Below are 19,570 nucleotides of genomic sequence, written 5' to 3' on the forward strand. Positions count from 1 at the left end.
AATCAGAGTTTGAGACCAAAGGTGGGTTTCACAGGGCAGGTTTCCATGCATACGGGGACATTGTTTGTCCCTTAAAGACAATTTCTTGATATGACAGCAATATAGGGAACTCCTGGTATGTAACCAAGCTGTCCAGTTCCCCTCTGTGTACATGAGAACTGAAGGCTGATCCAGAACAAAGGTCCTCCTAGCTCAGCACCGTGTCCCTGACAGTGGGCAGTGACAGATGCTAAGGAGAAAAAGCAAAAGGAAGAGGCACATGTGTTCCCCTGGTATACCTCCCAGGCTTTAGTTCTAGAGAAGAGAGGAATAAAATACATCCTGAGCATCCTAAACCATAGGACTTCAGACATAATGTTCACCCTTTGGGAATGTGTGGGCGACATTATTGTATATTTGTGGTTTTAAACATAGTTAAACTTATTTACTTCAGAGCACAAAGGAAAACCAAACTGTTTGTGGAGAACAAACCAGGAAACTTGCCTAACTCTCCCCAGCTCTCTGTAACAATGGACCATAAATAGGTCAGACATTTCTTGGGAACCAGGGAAGATGAGTATTGGAAAATGCCACAAATTATGTTTAAGGAACATTAAAGTGGTGACAGACCAGTAAATGCTGGGAAATTCAAAGATACAACCAGAAGCTGCCTATATAGCTCATGCCAGAATGGGGGTGAGGGATAGAAGGCTCATGCTGATGTAGTAAGATGAGCATTTTAACCTTTACTATTAAAATCGTTGGCTGTTTTCACAAATATTTTTTCCCTAAAAATGCCCAAAAACTTTTCTCGTCTTGCCAGTTCACCCAGTTAACTAGAACCACTTGAGGATGGGATTTATCTCAGTTATTTTTGGCTGCCTACAGTTAAGCATCTAGTCCAAACTTGTCATCTTGGTTCACTGGAGAAAGGTAGATGCTTCCATAGAGTGGCTCATCCCAACATGAGTGAGAGGTGTCTAAAGCACTGGAAATCAATTGCTATTTGACAGAGCTTTCTGCCGCTGCTGACTGTTGAGGGCATGGAGAGAATTGGCTTGGACTTTTAGGCTTAGGTCAGCCCAACTGTATGACAACTCAGTTTAAGTAAAAGCATTCCTTGGAAGTTTGGGTTTTGGTTTTGTTTCTGTTTTAGTTTTGTTATTTTTTTTTTTAACCCAGTTGATAGAGTGAGTAATTTAGAAAAAAACCCGCAAGTTTCTTTTAAAAACAAATAAGTTTCTAAATCACATAATTTTGAAGCAGAGCCTTAAAACATGTTCTTTGGAGCTCACAAACAATAAGACATTAATCCTTTCATAATTTCTAATATGACATATGGCTTCTGACTTCTGTAGATCTGAATAACTTTTGGAGCATTTGATGCTGGTAGTTTTGGTTTTAATGTTCAGCTTGATTTAATATTAATTTTCTTAATTTAAATATGGAGAGCTTCCTACTGTGTATGCCATTTCCCTCCATAGGACAGATGGCTCTCAGGCAGATATTACTCTCCTTCTGTGCTTTTTTTTAGTCCTGTACCCTAAACAAAGAAGTGATTAAAAGTCTGGGTTTTGGTAGGACCTTACAACAATGCTGAAACATTTGGTTCTTAGTAAAATAAGGTTAAAATTAGCTTTTTATTTAAAAAATCTATTGAAATTTATTCCTTAATCCAGCATATGATTCAATTAAGATCATATAGCATTTGACTGACTGTATGGGGTGTTCATGGCTTTACTCACTGTCAAGGTGGGTTATGGTCTTGGTGTTGTTTGCCTCTTTAGAGGTGTGTTAATGTGTCACAGTCAGAGAAGGATTATCCATGTGCCAGAGTTGTATCTTTGTTGCTGGACACAGCCGTGTCACCTTTTCTATGTACCTCTTCTTACTGTTCTTGTCAGAGAGATTTGACTTAACCTGCCATGAATTGGTGAACTCCTAGATGTCTCTACTATTATTTTCAGACACTGTCTTAAATCCAGTCCAGAATTTAAAACCCTGGGCTTGGGCTGAGCAGTGAATCTCAGCCTGGGTTTGTGCCATGTTCACACATGTAACCATGAGTCGTTTATCAATCAGGTTTGCTGGACATCGTCATGACCTCAGTGTCCACCTGAGCAAATGCAGGCATCCTGCTGCTGTAAAGGAAGTTATTGCATTAAACCAGGACTAATGCTTGTACTAGGAAGCAAGTGCCTGCCATGTATGAGAACAGAAATAATGTTGTTATGGCTGAGGAAGAGAATGCTTGTAAATATTGTAGTCACTGGCTTTTGTGTGGGTTACATCAAGATTGTATTCAAACATTGACAGGTTAATTACATGTTTCAAAGCTTGTTTACTATGATCTGAGAGGAAACTGTTATTAAAGAAGTGTTCAGCGTCTAACAGCGCTTTTTTTCTTTCTTCTCCCTTCTCAATGTTTTCTCTAGCTGATTACTCCACATGCCATCCGCGTACAGACGCCTCCCCGACATATCCCAGGGGTTGTAGAAGTCACATTGTCCTACAAGTCTAAGCAGTTTTGTAAGGGAACGCCTGGAAGATTCATTTACACAGGTAAGGATGTTTTAGTAGTACTAGATACAAGGTGGAGAAAAAGGGCAGGCAATGTATCACACTTGCAAGGGTATGTATCACACTTCTGCTTTCATCATTTTATTATTTTGGCTGAGGATGTCATTGAAGGCTCCAATTTGAGGTTGGATTCAAAAGTGGGTGACTGTGGGGATGAGTCTGAAAACATGCCAGTGTGGGATTTTTGTTTGCTTCTTTGTCCTCGCAATGGGACAGCTCTTTACCCAGGAGGGGGGAGGAACGAGGGAAACAGATACTTTTGTACTTAAAAAGAGGAAGAGTGCAAGCACAAAGAGCCAGACACACTAGTGCAATCACAAACCTGCCTTCCAAGAAGGATCCTGCTAAATATCTTCATCTCATGTTGTCCAGCAAGTGTTGGAAGTGTTCAAAGCAGGCACCTGTTTGCCTGCCCATCTTACCAGAACATACTTGACTCTGACTTCCAGGGAGCTTAAGTAGCTCTCATCCCAGCCAATGCTGCAGACACAGTGACTTGCAGTGTGTTTTGGGATGGTCTCCCTCACTTGAGGTCACTAAGTCTGAATGACTTGGCCTGAAGAATTATTAACAAAACCCCCCCACTAGGATATTGCAGATGCTGTCAATGTTAAACCACTCTCAGTAGTTGTAAGAATGGCCTAGAAAACAAATCAAGTAGCAGCCTAACTTTTTTAAAAGAATGTGTATCAGTGATTCCTCAGAAGGTGTGCATGCTACAAGAATTAATGATTTTGTCCAGGTTTTGATGTTCTTGTTGTTCACATTTGCAGACAGGGCTACTGCTGTAATTGTTTGCCTGCACTGTGGTTCAACACAATCCAATGCAATTCCTCATCCTTGATTTTCCCTGAAACTTTAAGAACAAGATATATCATAAATACTTATGACTGTGAGGCATCCTGAATTCCACTGGGCACATATATTGCTCCAGCTGTCAATTTATACGCAGGGACTCAAGGCAGAGGAGAAAATTCTGTGCTCCAGCTGGGCAGCAAAGCTCTCATTTGAATTTTCTTAACACTAAGCAAGATGAAGAAAGGTGCCTTATAAAGCTCTGCTGTCTTTTTCAAATACCCTCTCTCCCAGTTGGGATTATGTGCTGGGTTTCTTTAAACCGGCTCTTAAAGTGTTCATGTATTGCCTTGCTGACCAAGAAGCAGGCACTTGTGAAGGCTGTGTGTATTTATTTGTGAGCATTGATTTCAACAGTGTGGGAAATCTGTATATTGGACAATACATACCATATCAAAAAAAGTTATTCAGAGTTTGAACGTGTTGGAACAAATGAAAAAGCAAAGGGTCAAATTGCAACTGGTGCAAATTGATGGTGTGTGACATGTAACACATGAGAGTGTCGGCCAGAGCTCTGGACTGTCTGACCATGAAGCCTTTCCCTCCTCACTTTCTTACTTGCAGCAAGTTATGCTCTGCTTTCTGTCACCTCACTGGGGTGACTGCACCTGGGCCTGGTGAAATGGCAGGTATGCATGTGGAAGGAGAAGAAAGGGGGGAAACCCACACCCCTCGACTTTGCAAAGAAATTTTTTTTGATTTTTTGGGGAGATTTAAATGTAAAAATGGCTTGGACCCATTTTGGTGTTGCTTTCAGATCATTGTTAATTAGCTTTTCCGGTAAAAAGCAGGGCAGCAGTTTAGCTTATCTACCCAGAAGCAGATGGCTGAATGTGGAAATAAGGTGTCCCAGTAGGGAAAGTGTTTCCATATATGCATTTTCGGGTTGGTGTTTAAAACACATTATTTTTAATACAAGAAATGAAAGTTATGAAATACTAAAAAATAATGATAAAATCAAAGGCGATGCAGTTCATGGACAATTCTCTTACTTATGCAGTTACTTATGGAGTTACAATAGATACAGAAAAGCTACTTTAACTTAAATCCTACCTCACACAATTTGCATTTTCCTTTTAGAGGCAGCCTGAACTTAAAAGTGGCTTTTTAAAAAGGACTAAATGAAACTAAAATAAAAACAATTAATGCATCCTGACCTTCAGAAGTGCCTTCCAGCCCTTTAAACAAAATGCAGGTTCAGTACATGCCTGCCGATTAGTTTTAGTTAATTGAAAATTATAGGATTGACCCAAGAGGAAAATTTTGTTTGCACTCCAATCACTTTTACAAATTAAGGAAAATTACCACAATTTTGTTTAGCTAAGGTTTCACACTGAGTTCACGAAATTAGCTCAGCCATCCCAACAAAGTCAGCACTTTGTTAGTGAGCACTAGAAAAAAACTAATAGTCTATGGTGTGTACAAACGAAGCATAGAGAAAGCTATGATGCTTTAGAGAACTAGGCCAAGTGGTTTTAATTAGGATTATTGGTTCATTGTAAGTTTTGAAGAACAATCAAACTAGCAGATTAGCTGTTTCTTTTAAAGCTAGAATTTCTTGCCATTCATTTTTCCCATGAGAACTTGTTTTAACTCCCACATAGCACTATTTTTTTCTTTTTTTTTTTCTTCTTTTTTTTTTTTTTTTAACAAGGCCTGCAGGAAATGGACCAATTGGAAGTTGGGATACAGTAACATTCCCCAGCATCACTCCAGCCGATGGGAGTTATTCACAATGTTCTTCAGTGAACTCAGTGTTCTGGAACATATTACAAAACCACAGAGGCCAAATGTTTTCTCAGAGGAGTTTGGCCTCTGTTTTTGGCCGAAAACATTTCAGCATCACTTGCTGCTTATTTACCCTGCTATTAAGAACAAGAAAACGGCAGAGGAGAAAAAGGCTGGGGGGGGAGGTGTGGGGAAGCAAAAGAAAGTGTATGTGAGAGAGAAAAAGACCTGGGGTTTGTGGGCGGTGCAGGAGTTGATCAAGCGTAGTTTCCTTTCTGGTGAGAATGTCCCTGCTCGTTAATGGTCCCATTTTGTGGTCAGGTCTCATTTAGAAGAAATTATTTTTAATCAGTGTTCAACAAAATATCCCCTCAAGCCACCTGGCTGTAAACTGTTTTTTTCTTACTGTTAAGTAGTTAAGTTCTCAGAAGAAAATACCCAGTGACCCATTAATTTTAGCCTTTCTTTCCCCTTTAACTGCAAATAAGTTAGTAACATGATCTCTAAGTAGTCCATGTGCCATCTAGGAATCAAGGTCACATATATACAGAGAAATCCTGGCTTTTGTGAGTATTTTTGAAAGAAATAAACCAGTGTCAACCCTGTGCTTACAAGAACACATAAGTTTTTTATTTTCCATCTGTGGAGCAAGCCACTAGCATGCACTTAGAGAGCAATTACTTCTTAGATTTTAAGCTCTGACATTCCTGAGAGAACGTTATTAGAAATACAGAAGTCTGAACAAATCTTTCATGTGTGTTAATTTTGGAATAATATTAAAAGTCCATTTTGCACAAAGGAATACCCAAAAATGCTGGTCAGTGTTTCCCTGTGGTTCCCTTAATCTCTAAGTCTCTTCTGGCATTGGAGAGCACTGAGTGAATTAAGCTTCATGTCACAACTTGGGACATGAAGGTATGTGTCACTAGGACTGGAGAAACTGGGATAAAGAAAAAAGCTATTAGGGATACAAATCTGTAGGTAGGTTGGCAAGGTGACTCAGGGCATGTATGGTTGAATTAGCACAAATTTGTGATACCTAGACAGGCCTTTGAGATTTTGTTTTGTTTTGCTCTAATTTTAAAAAAATAGATGCATCCTGGACAGCATGATTTTCACAGGCTAATTTTGCTGTGGTACTAAAGTGTGAGACTTTGAGTGGGACTGCATGAATGTAAGTGAAGGTAGAATTTATTTCACTGCATATTGGAAAGGACATATGGAAGGTCCATAAAAATGCATTATGCTGTGTCTTCTACCACCTGCTCAGTTTAAGATTTTGTGCTTTTTGTTCCCAAACCAGAGCAAAGGACTACACAGGGGACAGAAGTACAGAGCTTTGTCACCAGAGTTATGTGTGCAGCATGGGGTTAATTACAATTGTTGGCTGAGTAGTACCCCAAATAGTGCTTCTTCTTTTTGAAAATAGGTTACATAGTTGGATACAGTTGGAATTTAGGGGCCATTTTAATTTGCCTTGCAGGGAGGCTGTGGGCTAAACCCTTTGTGTGCTGACAGGGCACCTACAGAAATGGGCAAGTTCCCTGTGGTTCATTTGGGGTTTGGTACAAGCTGTGGGATGTGCTGCATCTCTAGAAGTGCTGCTAACAAGAATGGGTGCATGGAGGGTCAGTGTGGACACACAGGACTTGCTGTGCAGTGGGAATAACCCAGATGCCAAGTGCTGATCCTCCAGGATAACTGTGGTGAGGGCCGAGTAGGTCAGAGTGGACACTGCCGGGGCCGACCAGCGCTTGCGTTACCCTGTTGGCCATTGTGTGTGGAGGGATGTAGAAATCCTAGTGCTGTCAAGGTCAGGATATTCACAGAATTTCTGGGAAACTGCCTCTTTCTCTGAAATGTCATAGGGCTTCTCAGGGAACTTTACACTCCCCTAGTCCCTACAAAGAAGAAATAGCCTCATGTGGAAAAATCCTGCTCCATCCTCATTTCACCCTCTATTTACTTCTGAAAACTTCTGAGTCTGTGTACAAACAGGAAGAGCCTTACAGATTACAGATGATTTGGTTAACATTTCCACAAGTCTCAGTTTTAGGTGGCTTCATTTTTAGGTTTTTAATTTTAAATGGTTTAATTTACAGAAGCATTACAAAAGCAGTAGTTGTCTTCTGAGAATCATTCTCTTTTCATTTTTTTTAAGTCAAATACCTTCAAGAGTGAGAGACCAAAACCTACTTGTCACCATTTAAAACTTCAGTCCATGGCCTTAGAAGCAGAGGTTGAAGTCACATACAGAGATCTAGTAAGAACTAGAACCACTTAAAAACTGATCTTGAGTCCCTAAAGTTTCCAGCCTGGTAAACTTCAATGATTTCCTTTGCTGGTAAAATTTTCTTCTTTCAAGAAAGCACCAATAACTATGCCAAGTTCAAAAGATGCATGATCAATGAAACAATCAGTTTTCAGAACGGAGAGTTCTGGAGTTTTTGGACTTAAAAAAAAGAAAATTAAAAAAAAAAAAGGGGAAGAAAAAAGAAGTGGTGAAAAGAGACAGATCTGGCTGTCAGGAGGTTCCTGTAGCCCCACTGGAGCCTTTCTTGATCCCTGTAGACTGGAGTTTGACCCTTGCACCAGCTAACCTTGGTCATAGCCGTGTGTCTCTTAGTTCCTGAGAAATGTTAAAACCTAGTGGCAGTTTTTCTCAAAATCAGTAACACACAACCTCATTAGTTTTACAATGCCTCATTCATGTGTGTTTATTATTAAATCATGAGCACTTAAATAACTGATCAGTATAAATGAGGAGAGAAGGGCACCATCAACAGAACAATAAAAATAAAGGAAAAAATCCAGCATCTCTGATGCTGTCTCAGGTTTTATCCTGACATGTTTATAAAATTCTTCACCCTCAAAGATACAATCATTAATCTGAAATGAAATAGAGAGCACATCACTCCTCCAGAAGACTGACCAGCTATGAGATCTGGTAGCTAGCAAATGAATGCCATTTGTTTTTAACAGCACTTTTTTCTGCCTTTCACTAGTAAATACCAATAAGAGTGGCAGAATAAAAAGCATTGGATGTCTTGAAGTTAAATAGTCACAGAGTGCTACAGAAGAACAGAACAAAATCCTTCAATATAAAGAAATGTATAAAGTTTAAAATAAGAGCTGATGTCTGTTCTTAAAAGCAGAAGAGTCTTGTGCTGCAGGTTATCCTGTACTTTGCATGCTCCATATAAAATCTGTTCCTCAGCTCAGAGAGACTCTATAGAGGAGAGATGGTAAATCCTTAGTGCAGCACAATCAAGTAAGGAAGAATGAAATTAAATCGTTTGTAAATGGAAACTTTTACTGGTAAATTTAATAATGCCAAGTCACTGGAGAGCTGGGTGCAGCACTCCTGGGTCCAGGACACTTGCAGGTAAAATACAGATGGGAAAACAAGGAAGGGATTGGTGCAGTCTCTCCCTCCAAGCCCCCTACATCAGAGATGTGATCTGGGTGCTACCAGACCTTGAAAAGAGAAGTTACCCTAAGGAAATCTCTATTTGAGTTTAAGCTTGAACCTGGCCCTTTCTGTGTTCCAGTCCATTAACTCAGTTGCTCTGCTGAGTCAGTCTAAACACCAGTCTAACCACCATTTTTTTTAAGGGGAAAAAATGGTTGCAAGTGTTTTGGAACAAGACTTTCTAGAGAAAATAGTTTCAGTCTTTGTTATTTGGTGGTGCGTTTGGGGGTTTAATGTTGTTCCAAAAGTGTTTGTTTGAAGTGTGTTAGGACATGCCCAGTGGAGTGAAGTATGGACAGTCACAGGGTGGAATATTAGCAATATTATGGTGGTTGGTTTGGTTTGCAGAAATTCAGGAAAGGAAGCTGGGAGGAATCCTAATTGATTTCAGGAAAAATGGTGTTACCAGACAGTGAGAAGATGATGGAGGTAAACTGGAAAATCCCTATTGTATGCTCATAGGAACACAGAACCCTCCTATCTTTGGTATTTCTCAAACACTGGCAGCACCATAACACACTGCAAAAAAACAATCACTAAAAGTGTGCAGTGTACCTGTAGGACAGCTTCAAAATGAAAGCAATTACAGCAACCGTCAGAATAGAGCTGGCTGTGAAGGAAACATATTATTTTGCATATTTTATGTATACACTTTCCAAGAAATATGACCTTTATTTCCTAGTTAGAGGGAAGTGCAATCAGAGTCTACACAGCAAAGGGTAGCTGGATCATTAAAAAGAATATTTTCTCTGATATTAGAAGTCTAAATGGGCACTAGTCCTTATTCACAACCTTGGCTGTTTCTGTCTGCCCTGAGTTAATAAGTGATAAGGCCAAAAGAGAAATAAATCACTGAAGTCCCTGTCCAAAGAAAACATATTGACTACAGCCAAGCAAATAACAGCCCATAACCAATGGTCCCATTCATCATTCATGTAATAGGGATATAAAGTATTCTCTACCTATGAAACCATGGAATAGGAAAAAGCCTGATAAGCCCCCAATCTAAGCTATGTGATTTGATTATTAAAGGACATGAACTGTTTGTCACATACCTTTAATCTTTAAGATGTGTTGCCATTTCTAAACTATAAATTTGTGGTGAAGGATTAGAAAGCTATTAATGATAAAGGTATAAACTAGACTTTATAAGGATTCCTGCAATTGTCATGCAACCCTGTAGACCCTTGGAACCTTAACCCATTGAATATGATATAACATAGTTATCTGACCTTCATAGATAATAAACCATTTTTTCTTTTCAAGTTCCAGACTTACTCCATGATAAATTAACCTCTGAATTCACAAAATAAGCCTTATAAATTCTTTTCTTTATCCCCACCCCAAAACCTTTAAATTTTCATACCTTTGTTTCAAAACTGTTATTCCAGACTGAAATTATCAATATTTTTTTTAATTCTCCTTTTAGCTCATGTCAGTTGATATGATATTATTCCTTTTTTTTTTTTTTAAAAAAAAAAAAAGGCCAATAAAACAGAGAGCTGAGATAAATTTCTAAAAAGCCTGAATTGTACTTTGTTTCTACCAGGGGCTTCACTGCCTTATTTCTTAATGTGTGGGTATTCAGGTTAGCCAAATGCCACAGAAATGGACAGTCTAGAGTAGCAGCAGTGGCTGTACTGATCACCTTAATGCATTTTGGTCCTGTGCTCTGAGGACAAGGCACTATCTTTTTGCTGACCCAGACAAGTCCTTGACTACTTGTTGCATATTTTATAGACTGTTAGCTGGGAATTCTGGCTGCCTCGTGGATATGTGTGTACCTAACTCATCCTTCCTGCGCTTCTCATGGGGTGCAGCAGGTTTTGATTTCTGCTGGAAGCAGGAGCAGGATTTACTGTGTGTTGTTGAAACATGGCCAAGCTGTGGCCAGGCTGTCAGAGGTGCCCGTGCGCGGGCTCTGGTGAGGAAGCCAGGAGGTGAGTTTAGTGTGCAGCTGCCTGAGGCACGCTCTTGCACAGCACTACCTGCCAAATAGCCTCCTTAAGATGTGCTTAATCCTTTGAGGTGCTTGTTAGTGAGGGCTCATTTTGCTTAGGCATTTTGTTCCAGAAGTGCAGGCAGGCTGGCTGGCTCAGACCAGCGCTGTGATGTGCAGCATCGTTCCCTGGAGGCAGGACTTGGGCAGCCTCTCCTGCTTCGTGCTTGTACCAGCATCCCTACACAGCCAGTAATGCTTATCTAGCCTGGTTACAGCTTGCTGAGAGCAGTGACTACAGAGTAGATGTGCCTCAGTATAGCCCATGTCTACAGATTCAGGCTTTTTTGTTAATATATAGATAAAAGGAAAATCTTGTACTTGTAGCCTTTCATCTCAGTGGATGCAAGAGCAATTTATTGCATGCAGTGTGAAGTTCTTTGTACTTTTCTGCTATCTTGCAAGAACTCACACAGACTCTACTGCTTAGTTATGAAGATATCAAGTGCATAAATGATGTGGTCTGCCGTGGTGTCTGGATAGAGATGCTGGAAACAGTTAAGTACCAGTATGACTAGGCTCAATCCTCACACTGGCCAAAACTTTGCAGAGTTGCCTCTTCTCCATCGTTGCAGTGACCATCATTAATGTATTTAAAGTCAGTTTGAGTATTTTTGTATGCAACACTGCAGTCTGGAGTGCAGACGTGCCCTGGGAGGCTGGGGAGACTCCCCCAGTACAATATATTGTTGGGGCCACAGAAGCCAAGAAAGATGAGCAACTCAGAAGGGAAAGGAATTGTAACCACAGACTTTTAAATGATGTGAGACATGTGGCAATGGTCCACATTTATTTTCTGATAATGGCAGACTAATGTCTTATAGAAGTTAGAATTTCCTTGAAGATTCAATCTGCACAAAAGTTTCAACATCCCCAACAAACTTCCCTAGGACCTTCTGGAAGGTCACTGTCATCGCCCAGTTGTTGCTAAGGGAGAACACTGTGGTGCTAATATTACTGTATTTTTTTTCAATTTTCAAAAAATCTCAAGACCAATTGTTTAAGGTCTGTATATAACTGTATAACCTTCACTGAAAGGTGTTTTGCCACTGGATCTTGCCACTTGTCTGTTGTGAGCTCTGCAGTTAAATACAGATATTACATTAAGTCTGACAAGCCAAGCATATGCAGATTTTATTTTATTCCACAAGGTAGGACAGAAGTTATTTAATATATTACGACACAAACATGTTAGCATGATGTAAATTAGACTCAGGTTTTGCAGCATGTCAGCTAGTCTGCATTAACTTCTTTCATACAGCACCAAACTTAGACTGCCAGTGACTGGATAGTTCATGGCAGTTTCCACCTTGGGGAGACAAGTGTGAGCCATCCCTTCAGTATCATAGAAAATATCCTTGATTTGGTCCTTGAAGACCTACAGTCTTGCATAGTTTGCCCTAAGGTATTCGGATGGCCATACCTGTTGTTATTTCATCTCTCAGTGTCTTCTTTAATATCTATCCTCTCCCCTCCTAAGCGTAATTTTTCTTCTTTTTCTGATTGCTATAAATTGTGGTTAACCTCTTTGCTTGAGGAGTTGTGGACTTGAACTGCTGTTGGATAGCAACAGGTGTCAGCATTGGTGGTTAAAAAAAGGAAACCCCATGCCCAGCTGACAGAGTGTTAATTAAAAAAAAATTCCACTCCCCTCCCCAAACCTAAAAGAACCCAACCCAAAAAACACAAAGAGAACCCTCACACAATAAACTAAGAATTTTTTTTTTTTTATGACCCCATGGGACAGAAAATACACATGGAAATCAAGATGTTGTAAGAGTCATCTAGCAAAAATACATATTCGTTAAAACAGAAATTGGTGCCAAACTCTTTGTTTTAAATTCGTGAAATTTACAGAGCAAAACCTGGAATACCTATGAATAATTGTGGAACTTGCTGTACCTTGTCTGCTTAAAGGATAAAATCCTAATGAACCCTTTGGAGCATGATGCCTGCTTGACTGTCATAGATATCATCTTAGATGTGAGTGAATCATGATCAGGAAACTTCTCTCTGTCTCTGTCTGCAGATGGGCTCTAAACAAATGTTTGAACAAGCAGGACGAGAAGCATTACACCCTCAGTGCCTCGCCTGCCAGGTGCTGTGTAGGAAAGTAACCATTACCCCAAATACTGCAATCCCTGATAGTTTCTGCAATACATGTACTTATGGCCCCCTTTTTCTTTTGTTTTGCTTTTCCCCCCCTAACTTATATCCAATTCCCAGCTTTCAGTGGGATACTTTCCGTAGAAGACTACAACTCTTCAAGTAAAAATACAATTTGTATGCTCAGGCATAGTTCTAGTAGCAAGCTTATATTTGTAAAATTGAAAGGCAAGATTTTGCTGCCAGAAGTAACTACGAATTCATGCTGAAAGGTCACCTCTGCAAGGGAAATATTTTTCCCAAATGTAGATCTCTGACTAGTTTCACCACTCCAAAAAGAATTTTCCCTAAAGTTCACATGCATGTCGTGCACAGCTACTAGAAATAGTCACTACATTGTTGTGCCTAAAAATAGGTCTTCAACTGTCTGCCATACTGAAAAACAATAATATTTTCTCTCCAGGTTTTTAATTTTGAGGTACTTTTTGTTCCCTTAAATCTTTTATTGAACTGTGCATGTCATTTATTGAAAAGGATGAGAGTGAGCCATGCCCTGCCTGTTTGCCTTAGATTGTATTTTCCCTGGGTATTTCCGTCAGCTCAGGATCTGGTGTTGGTAGAGGGGGATCTCTGGGCAAGGCACAGGTCTGGCATGCCAGGGATAGGAACAAGAATCTGCACTAGTTATGTTTTGTTCTGGAATGAAGAATTTAGTTCAAAGTTCCCAAAGACAAGGCCAGTCTGCACATTGTTTCTTCACCACAACTGTTCATCCTTGCATCACTTGCAAGTTCTGTTAAAAAGACAAATGAACCTTCTTTAAATTGGGGCCTAAGGGAAAGGATGGAAATGACCCCCTCCCCTCTCCAATTTCCCCCATTAGACTTTTTTTCACAGATGTTCATGCTGATTAGAGTTGGGAAATAAGGGTATTTCTGTGGACCATGAATATTCATTTGTTTTTTGGCAATGAATTTCCTTCAGTTTCCCTGTAGTGTTTCGCTCCCTGTGAGTGTCTGAACAAGTGAGTTTGCTGAAACAGTCCATTTTAAGAAAAAATCAGAGTGTGCTATGGAAAGTGAATTTTCCATGGTGTATATGTCTTTGCCTAGACAAAGGCAAAGCTACATAAAGATACAAAACTTACTGTTTGTTGTTAAGAAACATGACTCAAAACCAGCAAACACAGAGGTGAGGCGATGCCCTCTTGGAACATATCCTATAAATGGAGAATTTAAATCAAAAATATGTAACAATCCATTCTGTCTCTAAGGATAAGGTTAATCAGAAAAACTATTTGACAAATACTTTCATCTAACAGGATAATTGAAGAAAAATATCTCTTTGGACAGTTACTGAGCAGGAATGGTTTATTATTAATTATTTACTCCACCGTAGTACTGATGCCTAGATTTGAAGAAACTGCTGGACTTTCTCCTTGAGGGGTCTGTGATGCCATTCCTAATTAGACCAAATGAATATGAGCAGAAATCTGTACCATTTATAGCAGAAAATCCCAGGGATTTTTTATTTTTCCTTTTAAAATTTTTAAAGTGTTATAAAACATTGAATGGAGATTACTGTAGCTCCTACTGCTTGATCTTGTAATCCTGCAGTAAATGTGAGGATGGAAATTTTAGCTGAAGTGTGGGGTATAGCCAGGATCCTGCGCTGCAGTCCATGAGCAGCCAGGCCAGGCAGACTGCATGCAGGACTATGGCAGAATTCCTCCAACTTCAGTGGGAATCTGCATTTTCCTTTCAAATTGTAACATTTTGGTCTTTGGGATCACCAAAAATTGTCATTATTTTCCGTGTAGCAACTTATCCAGCGTGTTCTGTGGAATAATGTACACAATTTTACAATAACTATGTAATTAACTCACTTTGCTACTCCCCTCTCCAGGGAAACTCATGCTTCTATTAATGCTATTAGGAAGGTCCTATGCATAGAACAAAGAAAGTGGTGCAGCAGATGAGTTAACATGATTTGATTTGCAGATGCTTTAAACACTTAGCAGGAGACAGCTACGGAAGCTAATTAAATCACTCTAAGGTGCACGGGATTATCTGCTTTGTAAGAAACAATTTCAGTGAATTATGGTCGCCCTTTAGCTGAGGGGAAGTAAAAAGCATATTTGTTTGGAATTAAATTTCCCACGCAAAGTGCCCATCAGACCTCTCTTTCCCTGTGTTTCTAAAATAGTCTTTTCTAGCAAGTATTTTCTAGGAACCTGAATTTGGATTTTGTAAGCTTGGCGCTGCTTCCCACTTCCTTACGTAAAAGTTTTCCTACTTAGCTATTGATTAGGATCTGCCTTTAAGCAGTGTCTGGAGTAAAAAATCGTGTTGGTACATTCAGTACCTCTCAGATACTGCATCTTATTTAGTGTACCGGAATTCCCAGTTTAAAGTAATCACAAAATTTATGGAGAAACGGATAAAAAAGGTTGTAAAATATCGATTTGGGGAAAATAATAACACAACTCATCTATAATAAGAAGAAAAATGAAGCAATAATTCAGGTGTATTGAACGGCTTGCTGCTGGAAGTATTGATCCAGTGCTTTAGTGTGCAACATCGCACCTAACATTGCAATGAAAGAACAGCACTGCATTCCCCTGCTCATTATTTCCCAGACACTATTGCCTTGTTACACAGGTCCCACAGAGCCTGGACTGCCAGCAAGGGAAGAGAGGAACCCCCAAAATAACCACAAACCTGTAATATCTTAATGCCACAGTATCCTCCTGTAACAACATGCAGACACTGTGCTCCAGTGCTCCTCTTACAACATCCCTGTAGTTTGGCTTATCTTGTTTTGCTCTTGCTCTCTTTGCTGTATCACACATATTGCCCATGTTCTGTATAAATGGTACCTCTGTGCTGTCTCTTTTGATAGCACATAATCAGAAATGGTGTAATTGGGGAAACATGCTTCCCTTAAATATTGACTTTCAAGATCCACGTATAAAAATTCCCAATCTCATTGCAGTGTTTCCTTATGGTGGCAATAAGCAAACATTGAAAAAAAGGACAGCAAAGGTCAGTGGAATTTTAAAATAAGCGCCCCGACATTTCCACAGCATTAAACTCCATCATGCAACATTGCATTTCTGTTTATCTGCTGACATCTGCAAAGGTACCACACTTGATTGTTTGGCATAAATAATTTAGCAGCAAGACTTTTATAATGAGCACAGATAAGATTTACCTATGTAAAAAAAAAATAATTAAGAAGTAAGAAATTGTGTGAGGTAAAAAAAATAGTGAACTTCTGTAAGAGGGCAACGTTTTAGGACTTGTGAAGGCAGACATGCATCCTGTTCTGTGAGGAAGCTGCTCTGTATGTGCTGTAAACTTACTGCATCCCCCATGATCATTATCTAGAAATATGAGCCAGACCAGATGAGCAAGTTCTGAACAGATCAGACCTCCTGCAAATTTCAGCTAACATTGATCTGCAGGATTTGCACTGGATCCTCAGCGTTGTTGGACTTGCAAGGCTTGTCCTTTTTCCCCCCTTTAATCCATACAGCGAGGGAGGGAGAGTGAAGCAGACACTTCTGCTCAAGGAATGGGGGGAAGGGAGGAAAAATGAAAGGAAGAAAATAATCTATGGCTGACGCAGAGGCCAAAGAAAATTGCTTTCTGTAAACTGCAAGGCCCCGCAGTAAGACTTGAACCGTCGATACCGAAAGGAGCAGAGGTTGTGATGGCCATTGTGTCTCACTGTGTGCTGCTCTCCCAGGCACAAGTTCTCCCTCCATCCAGGCCTGCTTTCCCTGGGCAAGGAAGGCTGAGGGTTGTGCTGTGGCTGCAGCCCTGGCAGGTTTAAGACACCTTTCATTTGCATGCTCACAGATCTACGCTGGCTCAGGAAGCAGAAAACGTGCAATTGTTTTCGTAACCTAAATAACATTTCTTGTTTAGAAACCCCGGGGGAAAAATCCTTGTCAAGCCGGCAGGCTGAGCTGGCATGATGATAAATGACTGAGGTGTGTGTTCTGACTCTGCTGGGACACGTGGGGTGAAGAAAACCCTCTTCTCCTGCACTCTGCATCTACAGTCAGGAAGGGACAGTTGCATACTGTTGCCTCTGGAAAGAAGTAGGACCATGCTTTTCCATTCACTAATTGTTTTCTCGTTGAGGTGTTTGGGGTGTGGCATCTTTTTAGGGCAGTGGCAATGCCTGTGGGGTTTTTCTGCCTTTGGTGATTACAGTCATAGGACAGACAAAAAAATGTGGGTTATGGCTGACACAGGAAACAACTATGGCATGAGGTGTCAACAGAGTGGTTAAGCAGTTTCATCTGTTCACACACATGTTTTTTTAGAAAACAGTTTGAGACTTACAGTTATTGGCCAATGAAAGTTTTCCTATGGAAAAAAATTTCCTAGGGATTTGTGTAATAAAGTCTAAAGCTGCATGAAATTCATCACAGATTTTTCTCAAATTTGTGCAGTGATTTCCTAATAGCTTTTGTCCCTTTAGATTTTACAAATTTGGTAATTTGAATTTTTATGGAAGTTGTTTCCCCCCCCAAAGTACTTCTTACAGTGCCAGCACTTTTTTCTTTCCAGGGAAATTGATTTTTAGCATACAGTTTCATAATGAAAATTTCTTTTGCACTAAAATTTATTACATTATTTAATACTTTTTTTTCCAAAAGCTCTGCACATTTTAAAACATTTTAAAGAAAATTGGTAAAGGCCCAATTTTTACAGACCTTACTACCCAATTTTCACTATATTTTTCACTAAAAATTGTGTAAAGCAATTGGTATCCTTTAATTTTTAAGAACATCCTTACTTAGAAGTAGCCAAACAACTTGGTGGAATTCAAGGAACCTCTTTACGTTATTTTAATGCTATATTAAATTAGAAATCTAATTGTCAACCATTGCACATTTTCATGGGAATATTCTAAGCTTCACAACACCTACAGTCCTTACAGTAAGTCTAGACTGCTTGACTACAAACATTTAGCAGATTTTCCATCCCGTATTTTGATCTCCACGGTTCCATTTCATAGCTGTGCTGACCAGTAGGTTTGGTTGGACTTGGGTCATCTCCCTGTACATCCCGAGTTAAACCCACTCACTTCTCTGCTGGCAGCACTGGCAGGATCCCCTCTTCCCATTTGCTTGATGCTGCTCTTACCTCCTCCAGGGCATCTTCCATCTCCTCGAAAGCCTCTCTTGGACCATTGCTGCCGAAGGAAAGCTGGGTCACCCTTCACATGATTTAAGGTCCTAACATGTGTATTGTAATTGTAGGTATGGGTACCACACACTGATTTGAGTCCCACACACCTCTTGGACAAAAGAAATATTATCTGTCTTCTTTTGGCTTTCATTTCCACTCTTGTTTTGTTAGTTCCATGTAAGTAGTTATCCAAGCCTTTTTAATATGGTCTGAACAGGCACTTTGACAATTGCTGAGAGAGCAAGATGTTATGTACACAGTGTTTTCTTATTAGAAGATTTCCTGTAACACGTGTATGCAGCTTGAGTTCTTTTAAGCTCTAGTCTGGTAAAACAGAGGGGAAAAAGGCTAGAGAAATGGTATTATCTTGTTAAATTGCTCAGAGCTTCTTTAGATAATGAATTATTGGTACTTTTCTTAGTACACTGTACAGTTGCTTTTTTTTTCTACAGTCATCTTTTTTTCATTTTGTACTTTGTTATTCTGATGATGCTGAAAGACAAAGAAACAAACTCTTCTCCCTAATTCACTCCAAAGAACGTACCATCTCTTTCTATTTTCTTGTTAAAACCAAATTGTGTGCAATTTGTAGGAAATTGAAACCACATTTTTCACTTAACTTTCCAAAATTAAAATTTATGAGGAAAAAGAAGCAATAAAGCAGTTACAATCTGGTCATCTATTATTATCTTTGTGGTTGGAGTAGTTCCACATTTGAAGAAAGTGACACCAAAAGTTTATCAAGCTTGTGTTTATCAGAAATCTCACTTCTCTTATTATTTCAGACCACAAGAACTGCTGAAACTAGTATTATGCACTTGGAAATTATCATGGTGAAAAAGGACTTGGGTGATCTATAAAAACAAAGCTTTTCTTCTGACTGAAAAACACAGAACAATATTCATCTTCCTTACTCATTCATTTTAGAATATTGATGTTAAAATAAATTTAACAAATTGTGCTCCTTAAGCTGATTTAACAGAATGCATTGTGAAAAAGCTTAATTTTCCTCTAGAACTATTTCTATGTATTTGTTTCACGTTCTTCTTTTTCTTTTGCTGCTGTGTTTCCCCTCTACTGCATTGCTTGCTCTCTGAGAACAATGGGAATGACAGTCCAACGCCAAGAATCTCGACTGCTCCAGCTCTAGAATGTTAGTGGCACTTGCTTTAGTTTTCTCATTTTGCCTTTTTTGTCTCTGAATTAAAATCAAGCCAAATGATGGATGCCCATTACAATCAATTGTTTCAGACAAGCCACCAAAAGTATTGTAGGATTCATTTACATTTAATCAAATTACACTTTATTTGCAATTCAGGGAAATGAGAACTCTGCAGTAAATCAAATATTTCCTCTCCAAGGGCCCCATTCAGCAGAAAATATCCACAATCTTCCAAGTGGGTGCCTCAATGTATGTAGCAAATCTTCCAGAGGGAGGAGAGCTTGTGCCAACAAACCTTCTATTGCAGTCTCTGTTCAACAGTTTTCAGGGTTGTGGACACCAAAATATTTTCCAGGACAAATGCAGACCTTTGAACAATGAATCGTGCAGTGACTTTGAGCCTGCTGGCAACTGACTTGCATCTCTTTAAGTTCCCTTACATGGGCCACCAAGACACATTTGCAGGATTTCTGGAGTCCTGG

General features: G+C 39.5%; 1 protein-coding gene across 8 annotated transcripts in view; it reads left to right on the plus strand.

The window, feature by feature from the left end:
* EBF1 (EBF transcription factor 1) overlaps positions 1-19,570 on the plus strand; it is a 274,047-nt gene that overhangs the window by 208,482 nt on the left and 45,995 nt on the right. For all 8 annotated transcript variants that reach the window (XM_064671914.1, XM_064671916.1, XM_064671912.1 and 5 more), the window contains exon 10: positions 2,415-2,541. In XM_064671914.1, the coding sequence (XP_064527984.1) occupies positions 2,415-2,541 (127 nt within the window). The remainder of the gene's footprint in view (positions 1-2,414; positions 2,542-19,570) is intronic.

Source organism: Pseudopipra pipra, chromosome 15, assembly GCF_036250125.1.
Source record: "Pseudopipra pipra isolate bDixPip1 chromosome 15, bDixPip1.hap1, whole genome shotgun sequence".
Classification (NCBI taxonomy): domain Eukaryota; kingdom Metazoa; phylum Chordata; class Aves; order Passeriformes; family Pipridae; genus Pseudopipra; species Pseudopipra pipra.